Raw genomic sequence first — 19,438 nt, forward strand, 5'->3', positions numbered from 1 at the left:
TTTAATCTGGTTACTACTCCTGCCCAGAAACTAGAATATGCATATAATTAGTAGATTTGGACAGAAAACACTGTAAAGTTTCTAAAACTGTTTGAATGGTGTCTGTGAGTATAACAGAACTCATATGGCAGGCCAAAACCTGAGAAGATTCCATACAGGAAGTGCCCTGTCTGACAATTTGTTGTCCTTCTGTTGCATCTCTATCAACATTACAGCATCTGTGCTGTAACGTGACACTTTCTAAGGCTTCCATTGGCTCTCTAAAGCCACCAGAAAGTGGAATGGGGTGTCTGCTGTCTCTGGGCAAGGTACAGCAGCAGAGTTTGAAAGTGGTCAGCCTGGGGACAGTGAGACTGAGATGCGCATTCACGAGACTTCTCCATTTTTTTTCTTTCAGCCTTTGAATGAATACAATGTTGCCCGGTTGGAATATTATCGCTATTTTACGAGAAAAATAGCATAAAAAATGATTTTAAACAGCGTTTGACATGATTCTAAGTACGGTAATGGAATATTTTGATTTTTTTTGTCACGAAATGCGCTTGCGCGTTACCCTTTGGATATTGACCTGAATGCACGAACAAAACGGAGCTATTTGAATATAACTATGGATCATTTGTAACCAAAACAACATTTGTTGTTGAAGTAGAAGTCTTGGGAGTGCGTTCTGACGAAGAACAGCAAAGGTAATCCAATTTTTCTAATAGTAATTCTGAGTTTAGGTTGTCCCAAACTTGGTGGGTGTCAAATTAGCTAGCCTGTGATGGCCGAGCTATGTACTCAGAATATTGCAGAATGTGCTTTCGCCGAAAAGCTATTTTAAAATCGGTCATAGCGATTGCATAAAGGAGTTCTGTATCTATAATTATTAAAATAATTGTTATGTATTTTGTGAACGTTTATCATGAGTAATTTAGTAAATTCACCGGAAGTTTTCGGTGGGTATGCTAGTTCTGAACATCACATGCTAATGTAAAAAGCTGGTTTTTGATATAAATATGAACTTGATTGAACAAAACATGCATGTCATCTGATGAAGATCATCAAAGGTTAGTGCTGCATTTAGCTGTGGTTTGGGTTTATGTGACATATATGCTTGCTTGGAAAATGGCTGTTTGATTATTTGTGTCTATGTACTCTCCTAACAATCTAATGTTTTGCTTTCGCTGTAAAGCCTTTTTGAAATCGGACAATGTGGTTAGATTAACGAGAGTCTTATCTTTAAAATGGTGTAAAATAGTTGATTGTTTGAGAAAATTGAATTGTGGTATTTTAGTTGGTTTTGTATTTCGCGCCGTGCGATGCCATTGGCTGTTGGCTAGGGGTTCCGCAGGCGGAACGGGGTTCCGCTAGCGGAACGTCTGTCCTCAATTAATGCATTTGCAAAAATGTGTAAAAACATGTTTTTGCTTTGTCATTGTGGGGTATTGTGTGTACTTTCCAAATGCAATGTGTATATACAGTTGAAGTCAGAAGTTTACATACACTTAGGTTGGAGTAATTAAAACTCGTTCTCAACCACTCCACAAATTTCTTGTTAACGAACTATAGTTTTGGCAAGTCGGTTAGGACATCTACTTTGTGCATGACACAAGTAATTTTTCCAACAGACAGATTATTTCACTTATAATTCACTGTATCACAATTCCAGTGGGTCAGAAGTTTACATACACTAAGTTGACTGTGCCTTTAAACAGCTTGGAAAATTCCCAATAATGATGTCATGGCTTTAGAAGCTTCTGATAGGCTAATTGACATCACTAGAGTCAATTGGAGGTGTACCTGAGGATGTATTTCAAGGCCTACCTTCAAAATCAGTGCCTCTTTGCTTGACATCATAGGAAAATCAAAAGAAATCAGCCAAGGCCTCAGAAAAAGTCTGGTTCATCCTTGGGAGCAATTTCCAAACGCCTGAAGGTACCACGTTCATCTGTACAAACAAAATTACGCAAGTATAAACACCATGGGACCACGCAACCGTCATACCGCTCAGGAAGGAGACGCATTCTGTCTCCTAGAGATGAATGTACTTTGGCGCGAAAAGTGCAAATCAATCCCAGAACAACAGCAAAGGACCTTGTGAAGATGCTGGAGGAAACAGGTACAAAAATATCTATATCCACAGTAAAACGAGTCCTATATCGACATAACCTGAAAGGCTGCTCAGCAAGGAAGAAGCCACTTCTCCGAAACCGCCATAAAAAAGCTTGACTACGGTTTGCAACTGCACATGGGGACAAAGATCATACTTTTTGGAGAAATGTCCTCTGGTCTGATGAAACAAAAATAGAACTGTTTGGCCATAATGACCATCGTTATATTTGGAGGAAAAAGGGGGAGGCTTGCAAGCCGAAGAACACCATCCCAACCATGAAGCACGGGGGTGGCAGCATCATGTTCTGGGGGTGCTTTGCTGCAGGAGGGACTGGTGCACTTCACAGAATAGATGGCATCATGAGGGAGGAAAATTATGGGGATAAATTGAAGCAACATCTCAAGACATCAGTCAGGAAGTTAAAGCTTAGTCGCAAATGGGTCTTCCAAATGGACAATGACCCCAAGCATACTTCCAAAGTTGTTGCAAAATGGCTTAAGGACAACAAAGTCAAAGTATTGGAGTGGCCATCACAAAGCCCTGACTTCAAGCCTATAGAAAATGTGTGGGCAGAACGGAAAAAGCGTATGTGAGCAAGGAGGCCTACAAACCTGGCTCAGTTACACCAGCTCTGTCAGGAGGAATGGGCCAAAATTCACCCAACTTATTGTGGGAAGCTTGTAGAAGGCTACCTGAAACGGTTGACCCAAGTTAAACAATTTAAAGGCAATGCTACCAAATACTAATTGAATGTATGTAAACTTCTGACCCACTGGGAATGTGATGAAAGAAATAAAATCTGAAATAAATCATTCTCTCTACTATTATTCTGACATTTCACATTCTTAAAATAAAGTGGTCATCCTAACTGACCTAAGACAGGGAATTTTTACTCGGATTAAATGTCAGGAATTGTGAAAAACTGAGTTTAAATGTATTTGGCTAAGGTGTATGTAAACTTCCTACTTCAACTGTGTGTATATATATACTGTACCAGTCAAAAGTTCGGACACATCTAATCATTCAAGGGTTTTGCTTTATTTTTTGTATTTTCTACATTGTATAATAATAGTGAGGACATCAAATCTAAATAACACATGGAATCATGTAGTAACCAAAGAAGTGTTAAACAAATAAAAATATATTTAATATTTTAGATTCTTCAATGTAGCCACCCTTTACCTTTGACAACTTTGCATGGTCTTGGCATTCTCTCAACCAGCTTCACCTGGAATGCTTTTACAACAGTCTTCAAGAAGTTCCCACATATGCTGAGCACTTGTTGTTGGTGTGCCTTGAATTCTAAATGAATCACTGACAGTGTTACCAGCAAAGCACCCACAAACCATCACACCTCCTCCGCCATGCTTCACGGTGGGAACCACACATGCTGAGATCATCCGTTCACCTACTCTGCATCTCACAAAGACAGCGGTTGGAACTAAAAATAAAAGATTTGTACTCATCAGACCAAAAGACAGATTTCCACCGGTTTAAAGTCCATTGCTCATGTTTTTTGGCCCAAGCAAGTCTCTTCTTCTTATTGGTGTCCTTTAGTAGTCATTTCTTTGCAGCAATTCGACCATGAATGCCTGATTCACGCAGTCTCCTCTGAACAGTTGATGTTGAGATGTATCTGTTACTGGAACTCTGTGAAGCATTTATTTGGGCTGCAATTTCTGAGGCTGGTAACTTTAATGAACTTATACTCTGCAGCAGAGGTAACTCAGGGTCTTCCTTTCCTGTGGCGGTCCTCATGAGAGCCAGTTTTATCATAGTGCTTGTTTGTTTTTGCGATTGCACTTGAAGAAACACTCAAAGTTCTTGAAATTGTCCATATTGTCTGACCTCCATGTCTTAAAGTATTGATGGACTGTCGTTTCTCTTTGCTTATTTGAGCTGTTCTTGCCATAATATGGACTTGGTCTTTTACCAAATAGGGCTATCTTCTGTATACAACCTCTACCTTGTCACAACACAACTGACTGGCTCAAACGCATTAAGAAGGAAAGCAATTCCACAAATGATTTTTTTTTAATTCACACCTGTTAATTGAAATGCATTCCAGGTGACTACCTCATGAAGCTGGTTGAGAGAATGCCAAGAGTGTGCAAAGCTGTCATCAAGGCAAAGGGTGGCTGCTTTGAAGAATCTAAAATATATTTCGTCTTGTTTAACACTTTTTGGTTACTATATGACTTTTTTTATTTCATTGTTTTGACGTCTTCACTATTATTCTGCAATGTAGAAAATAGTCAAAATAAAGAAAAAACTAACTTTTGACTGGTACTGTATATATAACAAATATTCTACTTGTATTTTGAAAATTTACCACTGACCAGATTGATCATTCATCATCAACAGAAGATACTGTGAAACGGCTGGGAGGTGCAACATCGGTGTTTGGGGGTGAGTTAGGAGGAGAGGGGCTTTTCAGTGTCAGCGACTCCCCAGGTCCAACAAGCTCTATCACGTTCTCCTTCTTCGACAGCCAGAAGGCTGGGTAGAGGGGCTCCAGAAAGTCAGCCTTGTATTTGTGAATGAGGGTCATGCCGACAGCATCATCCACCCCATAGAAGGCCAGTAGGCCACAGCTGAATTCCACATAGACCCCAATACGTGTGAACTTCTCCACTTTCAGAGGCGTCTCCACATCACTGTGCCAGGCAGAGAAGCTGCGGCCATTCCATTGTAGACACCATGAGAAGTCATTGCCGGTAATGCAGCTGTTGTTCTTTGGGCCCTTGCGATCGATGCTCTTGTAGGTGAGTCCGACGTGCGTGCCCTCACCGCTCATGTCCACCTCGAAGTAGTGTCGACCGACATAGAAGCTCTCTGTGGCCAGTACCTGGCGCCAGTTCTCAAAGCGCTCAGGGACATTGGGGTACGGGTGTTGCCAGGGTGTGGTGTTGGTCACCTTCCTGTTTTCCTCAGTCAGACGCAGGAACTTATGGGCCGTGTCTGCGTCAAAACTCACAGGCGCGGCATCTGCACAGCGTGAGAGAGATTAACAACAACATAACAGTAATGAGAGATAATAGCAAAACAGGATCAACAACTTAGGCAAGGCTAACTTTACACATCCAAAACAACAATACTGCAATAATATATGAGCGTTCAAGTGATTTGAAGCATTGTTTTGCTTCTGTAAGGACCTGAATGTAATAGAAGAGACTTACACTTTAGGAAGTCATCCCGCGTCTTTGGGTCTGGCACAGTCATGTTCTGTTTGGCTGCGATTATTTCATGGACTGTGGTTTTTATCCCCATCTTGTCTGAAGAGTAGAGAGAGAGAGAAAAATAACATGTTTTATTGTAAATAATCACATGGCCAACCTTCACTTTTTAACTCCCAGGCATGAATTTTCCATTTGAATGTAGCAATTTGTTCTGCAAGGACAAACATGACATTGTGCAAGAAAAAACACATTGCTACATAGTCACTGTAATACTAATCTCTTTCAGGCAACATTTTTTGTCCTTATGATGTCTCAAATGTGGTGACTCACACAGCTCACAGATGGGCTTCACTCTAGTGACTTCTGAGACTTCATTCTACCTGTTGTTACCAGAGCACTACATCTACTGTATGACACACTGTCTGAAGGATTCCTCAGGTCTGCAGAGAAGTATGAACACATATGATCTCCCTGGCTATCTGGAGCACAAAGCTGAAGTGTTATTCTTCCTCTTGTAACACAGTCACTTCCTGTTTACTTACTCCTTTCTGTATGACCAGGATGAGGGATGCTGTGGTGTGTTGACCACAGGAGGTTGGTGGTACCTTAATTGGGGAGAACGTGCTCGTAGTAATGACTGGAGCAGAATCAGTGGAATAGTAGCAAATACATCAAACACATGGTTTCCAGGTTTTTGATGCCATTCCATTCGCTCAGTTCTGGACATTATTATGAGCCGTTCTCCCCTCAGCAGCCTCCTGTGGTGCTGACCCTTCCCAGCAAACAATCATAGATCGGGACTTGCTGAGGCTTGCCACCAGCTGCTATGGCAGTTTTTTCCTTTGCTCACCAAACGGTGACTGCACTCACCATTTTTGCAGGTTTCTTTGAGTGTCTCTATGTAATTGGACAGCTGCTTCTCACACAGCTCCTGTGTGGAGGTAACAATCACTCTGCTGAAGGAGTTGAGCCGGTCCATGAGGCCGATGTAGACCCCAGGTAGGGTAATGTCAGGGCTGTCCTTCTTCCACTCAGAGTACTCCTGTAAAACACACACACACAGCTTCGTTCACTATTTTGTACCTTGTTGGCACTTAATGATGAACTGTCATTAATGTCGCCCTGTCCATGGGATGTACTTGTACATCAAGCTGTCTTGCACTACAGAAAGAGGAGATAGGCGCCTGCCCCTATGGGCCATTCTGGGTTGTCCAATGCTTACTTATTTACTTAACGTTAATGGCAGCCTTGAAAACAGAATGATGAAGCATGGCTTGCGTACAACTTTAGGTTAGTTCTACCTTAGTCATGCTTCATGATAAAGCTAATAAGTAAGATAGCAGCGCTTACGCAGCACATACAATAGTTCAAGTTTGTGAATGACTACTGAGTCATTTGGCATTGTCAACACAACAATCTCAGAATCCACCAGACCAGAGAAAACCATCTTACCTGTAGGAAGTCCACCTGAGTCATGTTCCATGATTAAAGTGAATACGTATGATAGCAGCGCTATGGCTTGAGTTAAGGTTAATGAATAACACTGCTGAGTCACAGCACTCCATCACTACATCACCACAACCTTCTCAGTGTTCATGATTAACCCCCAAAGAGCTCTTGGCCCCTGCAAGTAATTGTATGTGCAGCCACTACTTCAAAGCTAACCACCATGAGAACCATGAATGAGTGAATAACACTACCGACTCCCTTGGCACCACCTCCATGTCAGTATCCATCATAAACCATCATAAATCACCAGGCCATGTGAGAACCACCTTACTTGTAGGAAGTCCACGTGGTTCTTGTTCTTCGAGAGCTTTTTTAACTGCTCTTGTGTCTTCTTCAGCTCAGTACACTTCTGCTCCAGGTGTACCTTGATCCCCTCGGTCTGTCTGAGAGCCTGCTTCTCCTCTCCCTCCAGGATCTCCGTCACCTTTAAGTTTAGGTTCAGGTTTAGGTTTATTTGAAAATCTTGGTTTATATGAAAAAACATATATAATATGACATCATATTTTATGTATTTTTTTAAAAGCAGGTAAAAAGAATAGATCAGCCTTCATATACGCACATTGCATACAACATATAGGCATATCACTTAATCAATATATAGGGTTACCTCTCTCTTGGCCTGCTCCACCGCAGCCTGCAGCTCCATAAACTGGCTGTCAATCACCTCACGGACCTCCGTCACTGAATTCTAGATGGGGAGATGCCAAAGGTGTTTTCGGGTCAGTTTCACAATTGCGTATGTATTATCAGGTATATGGACATAGGGGATAAGGTGATGGCTGATTAGTGTTAGATAGATAGAGATAATAGATTCAATCATAGCCGCGGGAAGTAGGGGTACTGAGGGTGCTGCAGCACCCCCTGAAAAATCGGAATAATATATATATATATAGTACCAATCAAAGTTTGGACACACCTACTCCTTCAAGGGTTTTTCTTTATTTGTATTACTTTCTATGTTGTAGAATATTAGTGAAGACATCAAAACTATGAAATAACACATATGGAATCAAGTAGTAACCAAACAAGTGTTAAACAAATCAAAATATATTTTAGACTTTAGATTCTTCAAAGTAGCCACCCTTTGCCTTGATGAGAGCTTTAAATACTCTTCAAATTCTCTCAACCAGCTTCACCTGGAATGCTTTCCCAACAGTCTTGAAGGAGTTCACGCATGGCTGAGCACTTGTTGGCTGGTTTTCCTTCACTCTGCGGTCCAACTCATCCCAAACCATCTGAGTTGGGTTGAGGTCAGGTGATTGTGGAGGCCAGGTCATCTAATGCAGCACTCCATCACTCTCCATCTTGGTCAAATAGCCATTACACAGCCTGGAGGTGTGTTGGGTCATTGTCCTGTTAAAAAATAAATGATAGTCCCACTAAGCTCAAACCAGATGGGATGGCGTATCAACAGTGTCACCAGCAAAGCACCCCACACCATCACACCTCCTCCTTCATGCTTCACGGTGGGAACCGGTGAATGTCCATTGCTCGTGTTTCTTGGTCAAAGCAAGTCTCTTCTTCTTATTGCTGTCCTTTTAGTAGTGGTTTCTTTGCAGAAATTTGACCATGAAGGCCTGATTGACGCAGTCTTCTCTGAACAGATGATGTTGAGATGTGTCTGTTACTTGAACACTGTGAAGCATTTATTTGGGCTGCAATACGAGGTGCAGTTAACTCTAATAAACGTATCCTCTGCAGCAGAGGTAATTCTGGGTCTTCCTTTCCTGTGGCAGTCCTCATGAAAGCCAGATCCAGTTGCATTTGCAAAGTATTTCAAGAAACTGGAAAACATATATCAGTTGCATTTGCAAAGTATTTCAAGAAACTGGAAAACATATATCAAGCAAGTATTTTTATTTTCCACAAGTATTATCAGATTAACTGTTTATTACAGATAATTATCAGACTCAAGTTCCAAATGCTGGTAAACACTCAAATACAATTAGTTCAAATGTTTCATAAACGTGGTGCACTGGGCCTTCAATAGTCCTGTATTAGCGGACCAGTATAGACATCTTGAGCGTGGGCAAACATTTTTTTCTAGCAGCACCCCCACCCTCAAACTACTTCCCACGGCTATGGATTCAATTGGCTTTGTCCTTTCTTGTCATTCTATGCTTCAGGTACGTATGTACTGTCTGCTTACACAATCAATCCCTGGGGACAAGGAATGCTTCACTGCATGACTTGAGTTTCAAGTTTTATTACCGTAATTTCTGGACTATAAGCCGCAACTTTTTTCCCACGCTTTGAACCTCACGGCTTAAACAATGACGCGGCTAATATATGGATTTTTCCCGCTTTCAATTTAATTTTTTTTTTTTAAAACACATTCTGTGACGTGCTCAGTTTTTTGGCGGCATGAAGCTTTCATTAGACCAATGAAATTGCCGAACGGCTTAAGGTCAAACAACTTTTTTGTTTACTGTTTAGATTAAATCGAGCGCTCTCAAACTTCCCATCATTCTGATTACGGTAGTCATTTTGTCACCCTCATCATGGCAAAGACACGGAGAAATGCATATGATGCAGCTTTCAAGTTGAAGGCGATTGATCAGGCTGTTGGAAAAGGAAATAGAGCTGCTGCACGGGAGCTTCCCCTCACAGCTTGCCTACGGATATGTGAGGGGAACGGCACCTCCGTACCTTCAGGCTCTGATCAGTCCCTACACCCAAAGAAGGGCACTGCGTTCATCCACCTCTGGCCTGCTCGCCTCCCTACCTCTGCGGAAGCACAGTTCCTGCTCAGCCCAATCAAAACTGTTCGCTGCTCTGGCACCCCAATGGTGGAACAAGCTCCCTCACAACGCCAGGACAGCGGAGTCAATCACCACCTTCCGGAGACACCTGAAACCCCACCTCTTTAAGGAATACCTGGGATAGGATTAAGTAATCCTTCTAGATACGTATGGTATACATCGTCCAATGAAAGGTTTACTTGCAGGTTCCTTCTGGCCAATGCAACAACAATGAGAAATAAAGATAAGAACACGAACATAAAGTCAATGGCTCAGTAGAATATAATAAATATTTTAGCATAACTATAATACAGGAAGGCACAATTTATAGTCCAATATTTACACTTGTATTGGGTAAGGGGGGAATGGCGGGCTGTGTATAAACTGAGCAGTATAATGAGAGTCTGGTAGCAGCAGTTGTGATGTGTGTGTAGAATGAATGTGTGTGTGTGTGTGTGTGTGTGTGTGTGTGTGTGTGTGTGTGTGTGTGTGTGTGTGTGTGTGTGTGTGTGTGTGTGTGTGTGTGTGTGTGTGTGTGTGTGTGTGTGTGTGTGTGTGTGTGTGTGTGGTTTTGTGCATAAGTGGGTGCATGTCTGCTAAGGTGTGGAGAATCAGAGAAGGTGGTCAGTCCAGTTCAAGAGTCTGATGGCTTGTAGATAGAAACTGTCTGAGCATGTTGGTATCAGACCTGATGCTCCGTACCGTCTGCCCGACAGTAAGGGAGAGAACAGTCCTCAGAGACTGTTTTGAGTAGATGTCCTGGATGGGTGGGACCACAGTCCCAGTGATGTACTGGGCAATCTTCACCCCCCACTGGAGGGCCTTGCGGTCATGGACAGAGCAATTCCCGTACGATGCAACCGATCAGGACGCTCTCGATGGTGCTGAGGTAGTATTTGGAGAGGACACAGGGCGGCTTACCAAATTTCTTCAGCCACCTTAGGAAGTAGAGACTCTGTTTCACCCTCTTGACAAGAGTGGTGGTGTTGGTCCATGACAAGTCCTCAGTGATGTGGACACAGAGGAACTGTGACTCTCTCTACTGCAGTCCCATTGATGTTGATCGGGGCATGTTCCCTCCTCTGCTTCCTGAAGTCAACAATCAACTCCTTTGTTTTGCTGATGTTGAGGGAGAGGTTGATGTCATGACACCACAATGCCAGTTCACTTACCTCCTCCCTATACAGTAGTCTGACTCTTCATTGTTGGTTATCAGGCCTACAACCTTGGTGTCATCAGCAAACTTGATGATGGAGTTGGTGTCGTGCAAAGCCATGCAGTCGTGGGTGAACAGGGAGTACAGCAGAGGACTGAGGACACACCCCTGGGGGCCCCTGTGTTAAGAGTCAATGTGGAGGAGGTGTTGTTGCCAATCCTTACAGCCTGTGGTCTGCCCGTCAGGAAGTCCAGGATCCAGTTGCAGAGGGTGGTGTCCAGACTCAGAGCTCTGCGCTTGGTGTCGAGGTTGGAGGGAACAGTGTTGAATTCTGAACTGTAGTCAATGAACAGCATTCTGACATAGGTATTCCTCTTGTCCAGATCTGTTCTGGTTGTGTGAATAGCGATGGAAATGGCATCGTCCGTGAATCTGTTGGAGTGGTAGGCAAATTGGAGTGGGTCCAGTGTACCTAGCTTGCTGGCCTTGATGTGGGCCACACAAACCAGTAGATTCCATTTACCACACCTGGGTAAACCTGTTGGGGTGGGTGGATCCTATAACTGGGGACTTATAGATCAGAGGTTTCAGTAGTGTTTACTGCCTGTGAAGACAGCCTGTGAGAAATTGTGACATGCCTCTGTTTTTGTGTCACTGTCTGTGTGGGTTACCTGGAATCCGCAAACACGTTGATGAAGCAATGCTACATAGCACTTTGTTGACAAGACAACAGTCAACAGACACATCTATCAGCAGGATTGTCAGGGGTTGTCATAGCCTTAGCCTTTGACATCATCCTTTAAACAGGTAACAAGGACACTGCAGCATACTGTACCTCAAAGGAAACAGTGTTGAGTTGGAGTTGGTTGATGGCATTCTCTGCTGCCGCCACTGTCTTCACCATCTCTGTTTGTTTATCTTGTAGTTCCCTCTGGCAGGAAAAGGGAGAGGAAGACAAAGAGAGGAAAATTCAGTGACTGCACACACAGCCACAGCAGTGTTATCACACTGCAAATATGTCCAATTGTTATGTGACTCTTATCAGCACCTCACAATCCTTTCAAGTTGCACCCACCACTCAACGTTATACGATCTGTTTATCATGTTATGTAAATAAGTGACAAGAGAAATTATGAAGAACGACAACAGCTTTTAATTTCATCTGGTTTCTTTATTTACTTTCAACATCAGAAAACATTCCAAAATGTGTCATTCAAGAGTGTTTACTCATTAGAAGAAGAAGAAAATGTAAAAAATGATGAAATATACTTTGTGATGATACTGAAGATTATACCATGGGCCTCAGACTCGGAGGCCTAACACAGCTTAATATGACTTACTGTGTTTGACCTCTGAGACGCAGAGGCCTATAGTCTGCCCTGTAGATAATCTTGGCATTCTGCAATGAATAAACTGCAGACAGGGTATAGGCCAGGATCATCCAACAAGCAAACAGGCTGTTCTGGTCTTGCATCTTCTAGTGACCTATTGAAAAGAGTACAATAATGATATACCAAATTAAGATGTGTGATATACGCCTTTTGTTTTGATGACAAAACAAAAGTAACCTACACACCTGTGGAAGTTTGTTGCTTTCAGGGTCCAGCCCCAGCTGACAGGTTGAATACCATGTGCCTTTGTTGTTGTTTTTTAAGGGATAATGGGCTGGGCTCTAGATGATTCTAACAGGCAATCGGGGCTTTATGTAAATATATAAACATTTGTATCTCCGCCCACACAGTCGGGCTGAGCATTTCAGTGGCTCAAGACAGCTCAGGGAAATATATGATCTTTTAAAAATATTGTGATTTATTAGAGAAAATTGATGATTTTAAAATGAAATTAAAAAGACTGCATGGAGGCAGTTTAATAAAAAAGAAGAAAAAAGTTTAATGAAAAAAGTTTAATAGCTTTGTTGCTCTATTTGTGCTAGTAGTTATTGTATTGTGTACAGTCTATTCATTACCTCTGTTTCTGTCCATTACAAAACCACCACCATTCTACATCCCCATGCATCCTTTCATGTGTGAATAAAGATTCCCTGACCAACAAAACATGTCAAGCCAGGTCTCTCTCTCTCATGTGTGTGACTTCAATGTTGCATTTTGTCATTCTAGCATGGTGCCAGATCTGATTGTGCTGTCTTGCCAACAACCTATGGTCCTTGTCAAGGATGGAGTTAGCAAAACAGCACAAACAGATCTGGGACCAGGTTACTCAACATCTGCACTTGTGTCTTTCCCTCTCCCTTCCCCTCAGTAGATTCCTGTTCAAGTCGGAACATGCTCTCATTGCTCTGAAAAGACCCATATCTTGTTCTAAAGACAGGAACAGCAAAGCCACTCGACCTCTTTGGGCTTAAACTATTTGTAGATGATGTGTGGATTAGAATTATGTCAAAGACAGGGCCATTGTTCAGTCCAGAATGTCGACACCTCCTCCTGAAGGGAATTCTATTGTCCTACATTATCTCATAATTTGGCACAGAGACGCATATCTCACGTCACAAAACATTACTTACAGATATTCACCTGTTGTGTCTTGTTATGTTGCGAGACAACAGTTAGAACCCTTGAAGGGAAAGTCCAAAATCATGTGTCTCAAATGCTACCGAAATATCTTTTTTTGATGTTCCCTGAGCCAGCATTAAACAGTAACTCAACAAAGATAATCAGATACATCTAGATAAATGGCACAAACTGTTGTAGAATGTTATGGGTCAGCACAGACAGAAGTCTCTGCCTCCTGTTCAATCCCACCCTTATTCCATTGAGTTATGTAATTCCTCAAAAGAGGTATTTGCTCAGGATGACACAAGAAGAACATGAGGAATGAGCTGTAGATGAAGAGGAGCTTTCCCTTCTCAGTCATACTTTGAGTTTAGTTCGGAATATGAGCTTATTGCAGCTACATTGCATGTAAATTACCAAGGATTCAGCTAGTAATTGAGTTGTTGCGTGACTATTGTCAAATATTGACTTTTTGGATTTTCATACATTCCTTTGTTTACTTAAGGAATGGCATTATTCCAAGTTTTGCAACAACTCACTGTGCAAATAACAGGTGTGAGCTACACTGTAAAGCCCAATGTGTTGTCATTACTCAAAACCTTTGAGGAAATCCATTGCACTTACTATGCATTATCTGAGTACAGTTAATTAAAGTGATTTTGTATTTTTACTCAAACCCATAGAGTAACTGTTTTGAGTTGAATTTTTGATTAACGCACCCACTTGCAGGTAGGGTTGCAAAATTCCCAGGTTTTCCAGATATCCTGGTTGGAAATTTGCTGGAAAAGGAAGCAGAAAATATTGGAATTTTGTGAAAGTCACTGGAATTTTGCAACCCTACTTCCATGCCTGATGTGGCCTGAGGTATGAACTGCACTTATAACTAAAGGTACAAAGGATGACCTTACAGGGTACCACTACAGGGATGACCAACCAGTGCTCCCGCAAATTGGCTAACCGGGCTATCTGCATTGTGTCCCGCCACCCACCACTCGCTGTTCATCATATATGCATAGTCACTTTAACCATATCTACATGTGCATACTACCTCAATCAGCCTGACTAACTGGTGTCTGTATGTAGCCTCGCTACTTTTATAGCCTCGCTACTGTATATAGCCTGTCTTTTTACTGTTGTTTTATTTCTTTACCTACCTATTGTTCACCTAATACCTTTTTTGCACTATTGGTTAGAGTCTGTAAGTAAGCATTTCACTGTAAGGTCTTCACCTGTTGTATTCGGCGCACGTAACAAATAAACTTTGATTTGAAGTGTTTGTACCCCTTTAGGAACAAATCTAAACCTTTTTGTCTGCGAGTGTAATATAATGGCCTGAAACACATGGTTTACAGGCCACATCAGGCCTGCAAGTCACATTATGCTGGCTTGTAAGGTGATGTGTAATTCCTATTGGAATCCAGCCTTTGTGGTGAAATTGTCTGATGTGGCTTGTAAACCAGGAGTTTCAGGCCGCAGTGTTAGGGTAAAACTAGGCCCTCAAAATAAGGCAATATGAAATATGTATCCTATTGACTTAAATATATACATTTTAATGATAATATATATTTGCTTTGGATCTCACTTGGTGAAGGCTATAGGACAAAAAATGTATGAATGCAACAACCATGTCTCTGTCATTAATCAATACAGCCATGGGTGGTAACTCTACAATCCACTCGAAAGGCAAGACAACCTGGGAAATATACAATGAAGGCTTTACACTAAGCAATGTTTTAATTTAATTCTGAAAAGTGTAGACCCGTATAGACATTAGAACAGTGTTATATTTAACACTCAGTGTTGATGTAACACTGGATAATTTGCTGTGTTGTACCAGCAGGGGTTGAAGCTCTCTCTGTGACAGAATGCACTAAGAATGTCAGTCAACATATTATTTCGGTCAGATTTTCCATTCTGTTTTCTTGATTTGCTGTCTCCTTGTGTTAGCTTGTGATGTTGCGTGTTGTTTTTGTTTCAGTCCTAAACTGTATATGTTAGTCCAGAGTTTCCAGAATGTACTACTGTACTGTAACTTAGACAATAATCACACAGTGATATAGGACAACCTTTATATGGGAATATCCCTGTAATTGAATTAAAAGTAATCCTGTCTTCATTGCAGTCGATATGAAAAGTCAACTTCATTAAAAAGGCAATGTGTCCTTACAGTGACTGTAGACTGAGACCAAAATGACAGAGTTGGACTCCATCCATCTCCCTGTCCTGGCTGACAGAAGTGCTAACATAACCCCCACTGTTAAGACCTACAACCAGTCAGACACTACTATATATAGACTAGCTGTTGTCAAATGTGTGAAGGCTCTAGTTGATACAAGTTCATTATTACTTTAAATAAGAGCAGCTGCCTTTGATGCAAGCCAAATTCATTATGGCATAAGACTTGGGTAAGATAATGCGGACTGAAGAAGGACATCTTCTTTATATACCATGGACAAATTATGAAGTTTGCCATATTATCATTAAGGATACTAATACAAGCTCAGTGCAGGCTACCATGACAATAGCCAATTTATTACTACACGTGCTCATGCTGGTGAAATGTTCCTGGATGTTTTAGACTTCCACACCTGTTGTAAGGCTTTGGATGAGTTTGTGAACAAAACATCCTGTTTAGAGAGAAGTGAGTTTTTATTCCACTCTAAACTGAGAATAAGAGAGAGGGTGAAAGTATGCATGCAGAAGAGAAAGTGCAATACCTCTATGGTTCTGCGCGCCTCTAACACAGGAACAGTGTTATGTTCCCTATGGTCTTCCGCCACACAGTCCTGACAGACACACACAGCATCAGAACAGCAAAACATCTCCAGGGGCCATTTGTGAATCTCACAGGTCTGTCTCTCGATGTCCCTCAGCGGCTCCACCAGACGGTGGTTCTGGAACTTGGGGTTCTCCAGGTGGGGCCTGAGGTGGGCCTCGCAGTAGGACACAAGGCAGGTGTGGCATGACTTTAGGGCCATGCACGGACTCGTCTCAATACACGAGTCACACGCAACATCATCGAGCCCCAACGACTCTACTTTCACCTCTTCCTTGACCTCTTCTTCGTTTGCCTTCTCTTCCTTTGCGTTCTCTTCTTTTAATTTCTCGTTCACCCCATCCTTTTTCACTTCCTCTGCAGGCTGTGGAGGGTCACTCTCTTTCTCTTTCCTTTTCTCTTCCTCTGTTTTTTTAGGGTCCTCTGCTTCCTTCAGGTCTTCCTGTATCATTGTTTCCTCTGCGGTCTTTGAATCCTGGGCTTCTATGTCCTTTTCATATTTTTCTTTGATTTTGATCACCGGTGGAGACTCGGCCACCATTCCATTCAACGTTCCATTCTGTTCCACATGTGCAGTTTCAGGCTTGCCAGAGCTCTGTAGACACTGGGTACAGCCTTTACCTTTCTTCCCCAAGCAGGAGGCACAGACTGAGTGGCCACAGGTATCGGGCTTATCCTTATTGAGAGCACTGGAACACACAGTGCAGCAGAGTTTCGGGTCTGGTTTGGATTTTGACTCGGTTTCTGTGTCTGCCATGTCTCTCTCTCTCTACAGTAGTTTCCTCAGCTCTCTTACTCTCTCTCAGACGAACTTCCTCAGCCGCTCCTGTTCCGTTCTGCATCTGCCTCTGGCTAACCCGAGTTAGTTTCTCCTGGATCCCTCTGGAGTCTCCCAAGCCACACCTCAACTATGTGAATTCTATAGTAAGTAGGATAGTATTCTATAGTAAACTGAAGTCTTTTTTTCATGTGGGAGCCCTCCCCTTTTACTTCCTTGTGTGTCAGATCCCAGAGAAAAAGAAGCAACATGGGTGGAACTCATGTTACAGATTGGACACAGAGGTGTAGTACTGCTCTCGTCTATGTGTAATGTTTTTAATGCTGGAGTTGATCATGACTTGATAATTGACGATAACACTATAAGATGATTATACAAAGGTGTCTATCAAGCCTTTAATTATTCATTCATTCCCCATATTTTCTGATAAGAAAAACTAGGGTATCCTACAAGAGGAATAGGCTTGTCCTTCATATTTTCAAGCGGTTGGTCAATTTCAAAATTCCGAAATGCAGGGAAGTTCAATTCAAATGCAAGTATTGATTGAATCTTTGAGATTTAATAGAGGCCAGGGCCCGTATCCACAAAGCGTCTCAGAGTAGAAAAATTGTTCGTAAGTGCTGAGAATAGAGACTTTTTACTCCTACTCTTATGTGCAAAAAATAAAAGCTATGCATGAAGCCTCTTTAGTCATAGTCGACATATATTATGGAGACCGCAAGGCCTGTCCCAAGCAGTTACCAGCAGGTGTCTTGATAATAGAAAAGGGCAGTGAGTCAGTGGTTCCTGCACCATAGACAGGCAATTGGTTTGGAGTTGTTGAAAGAATGTTTTGATATTTCTACATTATCAACCCATAAATTATAGACCTATATTCGACAAAATATTTTGCTCTTTTCACAATGATTAGGCCAAATTCACATGATATGCCTAAATACTTATAACAACTAGGCTAATAAATAATTTTATTTAGATTATTTAATTAACCTACATCATGTTATTTCAAGTTATCCCTTCTGAGCGCAAAATCATGTTGTTCAAAAATATGCCTAAGCTTATAAGGTGGGAAATTGAAAACAGCTATGTTAACTTTGATTGTGTTCAGTAAAAATGATAGACCTTTCAAACGTTTTATGCAACATTATCGGCAAGTGACTTGATGCCTACTGTGCCAAAGATATTTAAAGTTGTTGAACAGGAGTGACGAGCGTGTCGATACAATGGTAATATTATCAAAATTCAGCTTTTAACAACCATCATAGGGGAGAGTGGTGTAAGTTGAGCCATTCAGCATCACTCCGTCAAGGGACATATAGTGTTCTTTCTAACAAAGATATCTACATATATTTCCAGATGTTGTGTATCCCTGGAAATATATCAGCATTCATGTAAACATTACAGTTTTTAAAATATAGCTTGTCCAAAAAAAGTGGTCTCTTGGCACAACTTATGGGGTAAGTTGAGCTGCGGGACAGGCTAAGTTAACCCGCCTACCAATTTCTGTACTGAATATAATATTATACTACCTTTTTAAAACCATGTCTATATTTATTTCCATAACAAAATCACAATCGCTTGTTTATGTTTTAATCATTTTAAACATCTTTTAACACAGACTTACAGTAACACCTAACAAACACTTTGTACTTTTTTAAACACTTTAAACATAGGCCAGGCCCTGTTGTTACCTCATATCCCAGTGATAATGCCTTGCATTGCACCTGGGAAGAAAACTATTTGCTCAACTTGCCATTGCCTCAACTTACCCCAAGGCAAACGTTTTTTTCTGCAACAAGGATGTACTTTCATGCTAGGACTAGGACCTCATATTGCAGCCAACTGATGTATAGAGAAATCTTTAAAATACACTCCTCAAAAAAATAAAGGGAACACTAAAATAACACATCCTAGATCTGAATGAATGAAATAATCTTATTAAATACTTTTTTCTTTACATAGTTGAATGTGCTGACAACAAAATCACACAAAAATAATCAATGGAAATCCAATTTATCAACCCAGGGAGGTCTGGATTTGGAGTAACACTCAAAATTAAAGTGAAAAACCACACTACAGGCTGATCCAACTTTGATGTAATGTCCTTAAAACAAGTCAAAATGAGGCTCAGTAGTGTGTGTGGCCTCCACGTGCCTGTATGACCTCCCTACAATGCCTGGGCATGCTCCTGATGAGGTGGCGGATGGTCTCCTGAGGGATCTCCTCCCAGACCTGGACTAAAGCATCCGCCAACTCCTGGACAGGCTGTGGTGCAACGTGGCATTGGTGGATGGAGCGAGACATGATGTCCCAGATGTGCTCAATTGGATTCAGGTCTGGGGAACGGGCGGGCCAGTCCATAGCATCAATGCCTTCCTCTTGCAGGAACTGCTGACACACTCCAGCCACATGAAGTCTAGCATTGTCTTGCATTAGGAGGAACCCAGGGCCAACCGCACCAGCATATGGTCTCACAAGGGGTCTAAGGATCTCATCTCGGTACCTAATGGCAGTCAGGCTACCTCTGGCGAGCACATGGAGGGCTGTGCGGCCCCCCAAAGAAATGCCACCGCACACCATGACTGACCCACCGCAAAACCGGTCATGCTGGAGGATGTTGCAGGCAGCAGAACGTTCTCCATGGCGTCTCCAGACGCTGTCACGTCTGTCACATGTGCTCAGTGTGAACCTGCTTTT

At 41.9% G+C, this 19,438-nt stretch overlaps 1 protein-coding gene across 1 annotated transcript; it reads right to left on the reverse strand.

The window, feature by feature from the left end:
- Positions 1-4,298: 4,298 nt before the first annotated feature.
- On the reverse strand, positions 4,299-16,920 carry LOC106611867 (tripartite motif-containing protein 16-like protein). The gene is made up of 7 exons (XM_014212487.2): positions 15,908-16,920; positions 11,516-11,611; positions 7,391-7,471; positions 7,055-7,207; positions 6,145-6,316; positions 5,275-5,370; positions 4,299-5,083 (listed from the first exon to the last, which is right to left on the reverse strand). Exons 1-7 carry the CDS (start codon positions 16,721-16,723, stop codon positions 4,443-4,445), a joined length of 2,055 nt encoding a protein of 684 aa, XP_014067962.1. The 5' UTR covers positions 16,724-16,920; the 3' UTR covers positions 4,299-4,442.
- Between the last annotated feature and the right edge of the window lie 2,518 nt (positions 16,921-19,438).

The sequence above is a fragment of the Salmo salar genome, chromosome ssa01 (genome assembly GCF_905237065.1).
Source record: "Salmo salar chromosome ssa01, Ssal_v3.1, whole genome shotgun sequence".
Taxonomy (NCBI): Eukaryota; Metazoa; Chordata; class Actinopteri; order Salmoniformes; family Salmonidae; genus Salmo; species Salmo salar.

Excerpts from the sequence above, each read along its gene's own strand:
- LOC106611867 (XM_014212487.2), bottom strand. The coding sequence starts at position 16,723 with ATGGCAGACACAGAAACCGAGTCAAAATCCAAACCAGACCCGAAACTC. Across the intron at positions 7,208-7,390 it reads TGGAGCAGGCCAAGAGAGAG|GTGACGGAGATCCTGGAGGG; the intron begins GTAACCCTATAT and ends CTAAACTTAAAG. Across the intron at positions 6,317-7,054 it reads ACCACGTGGACTTCCTACAA|GAGTACTCTGAGTGGAAGAA; the intron begins GTAAGGTGGTTC and ends TGTGTTTTACAG.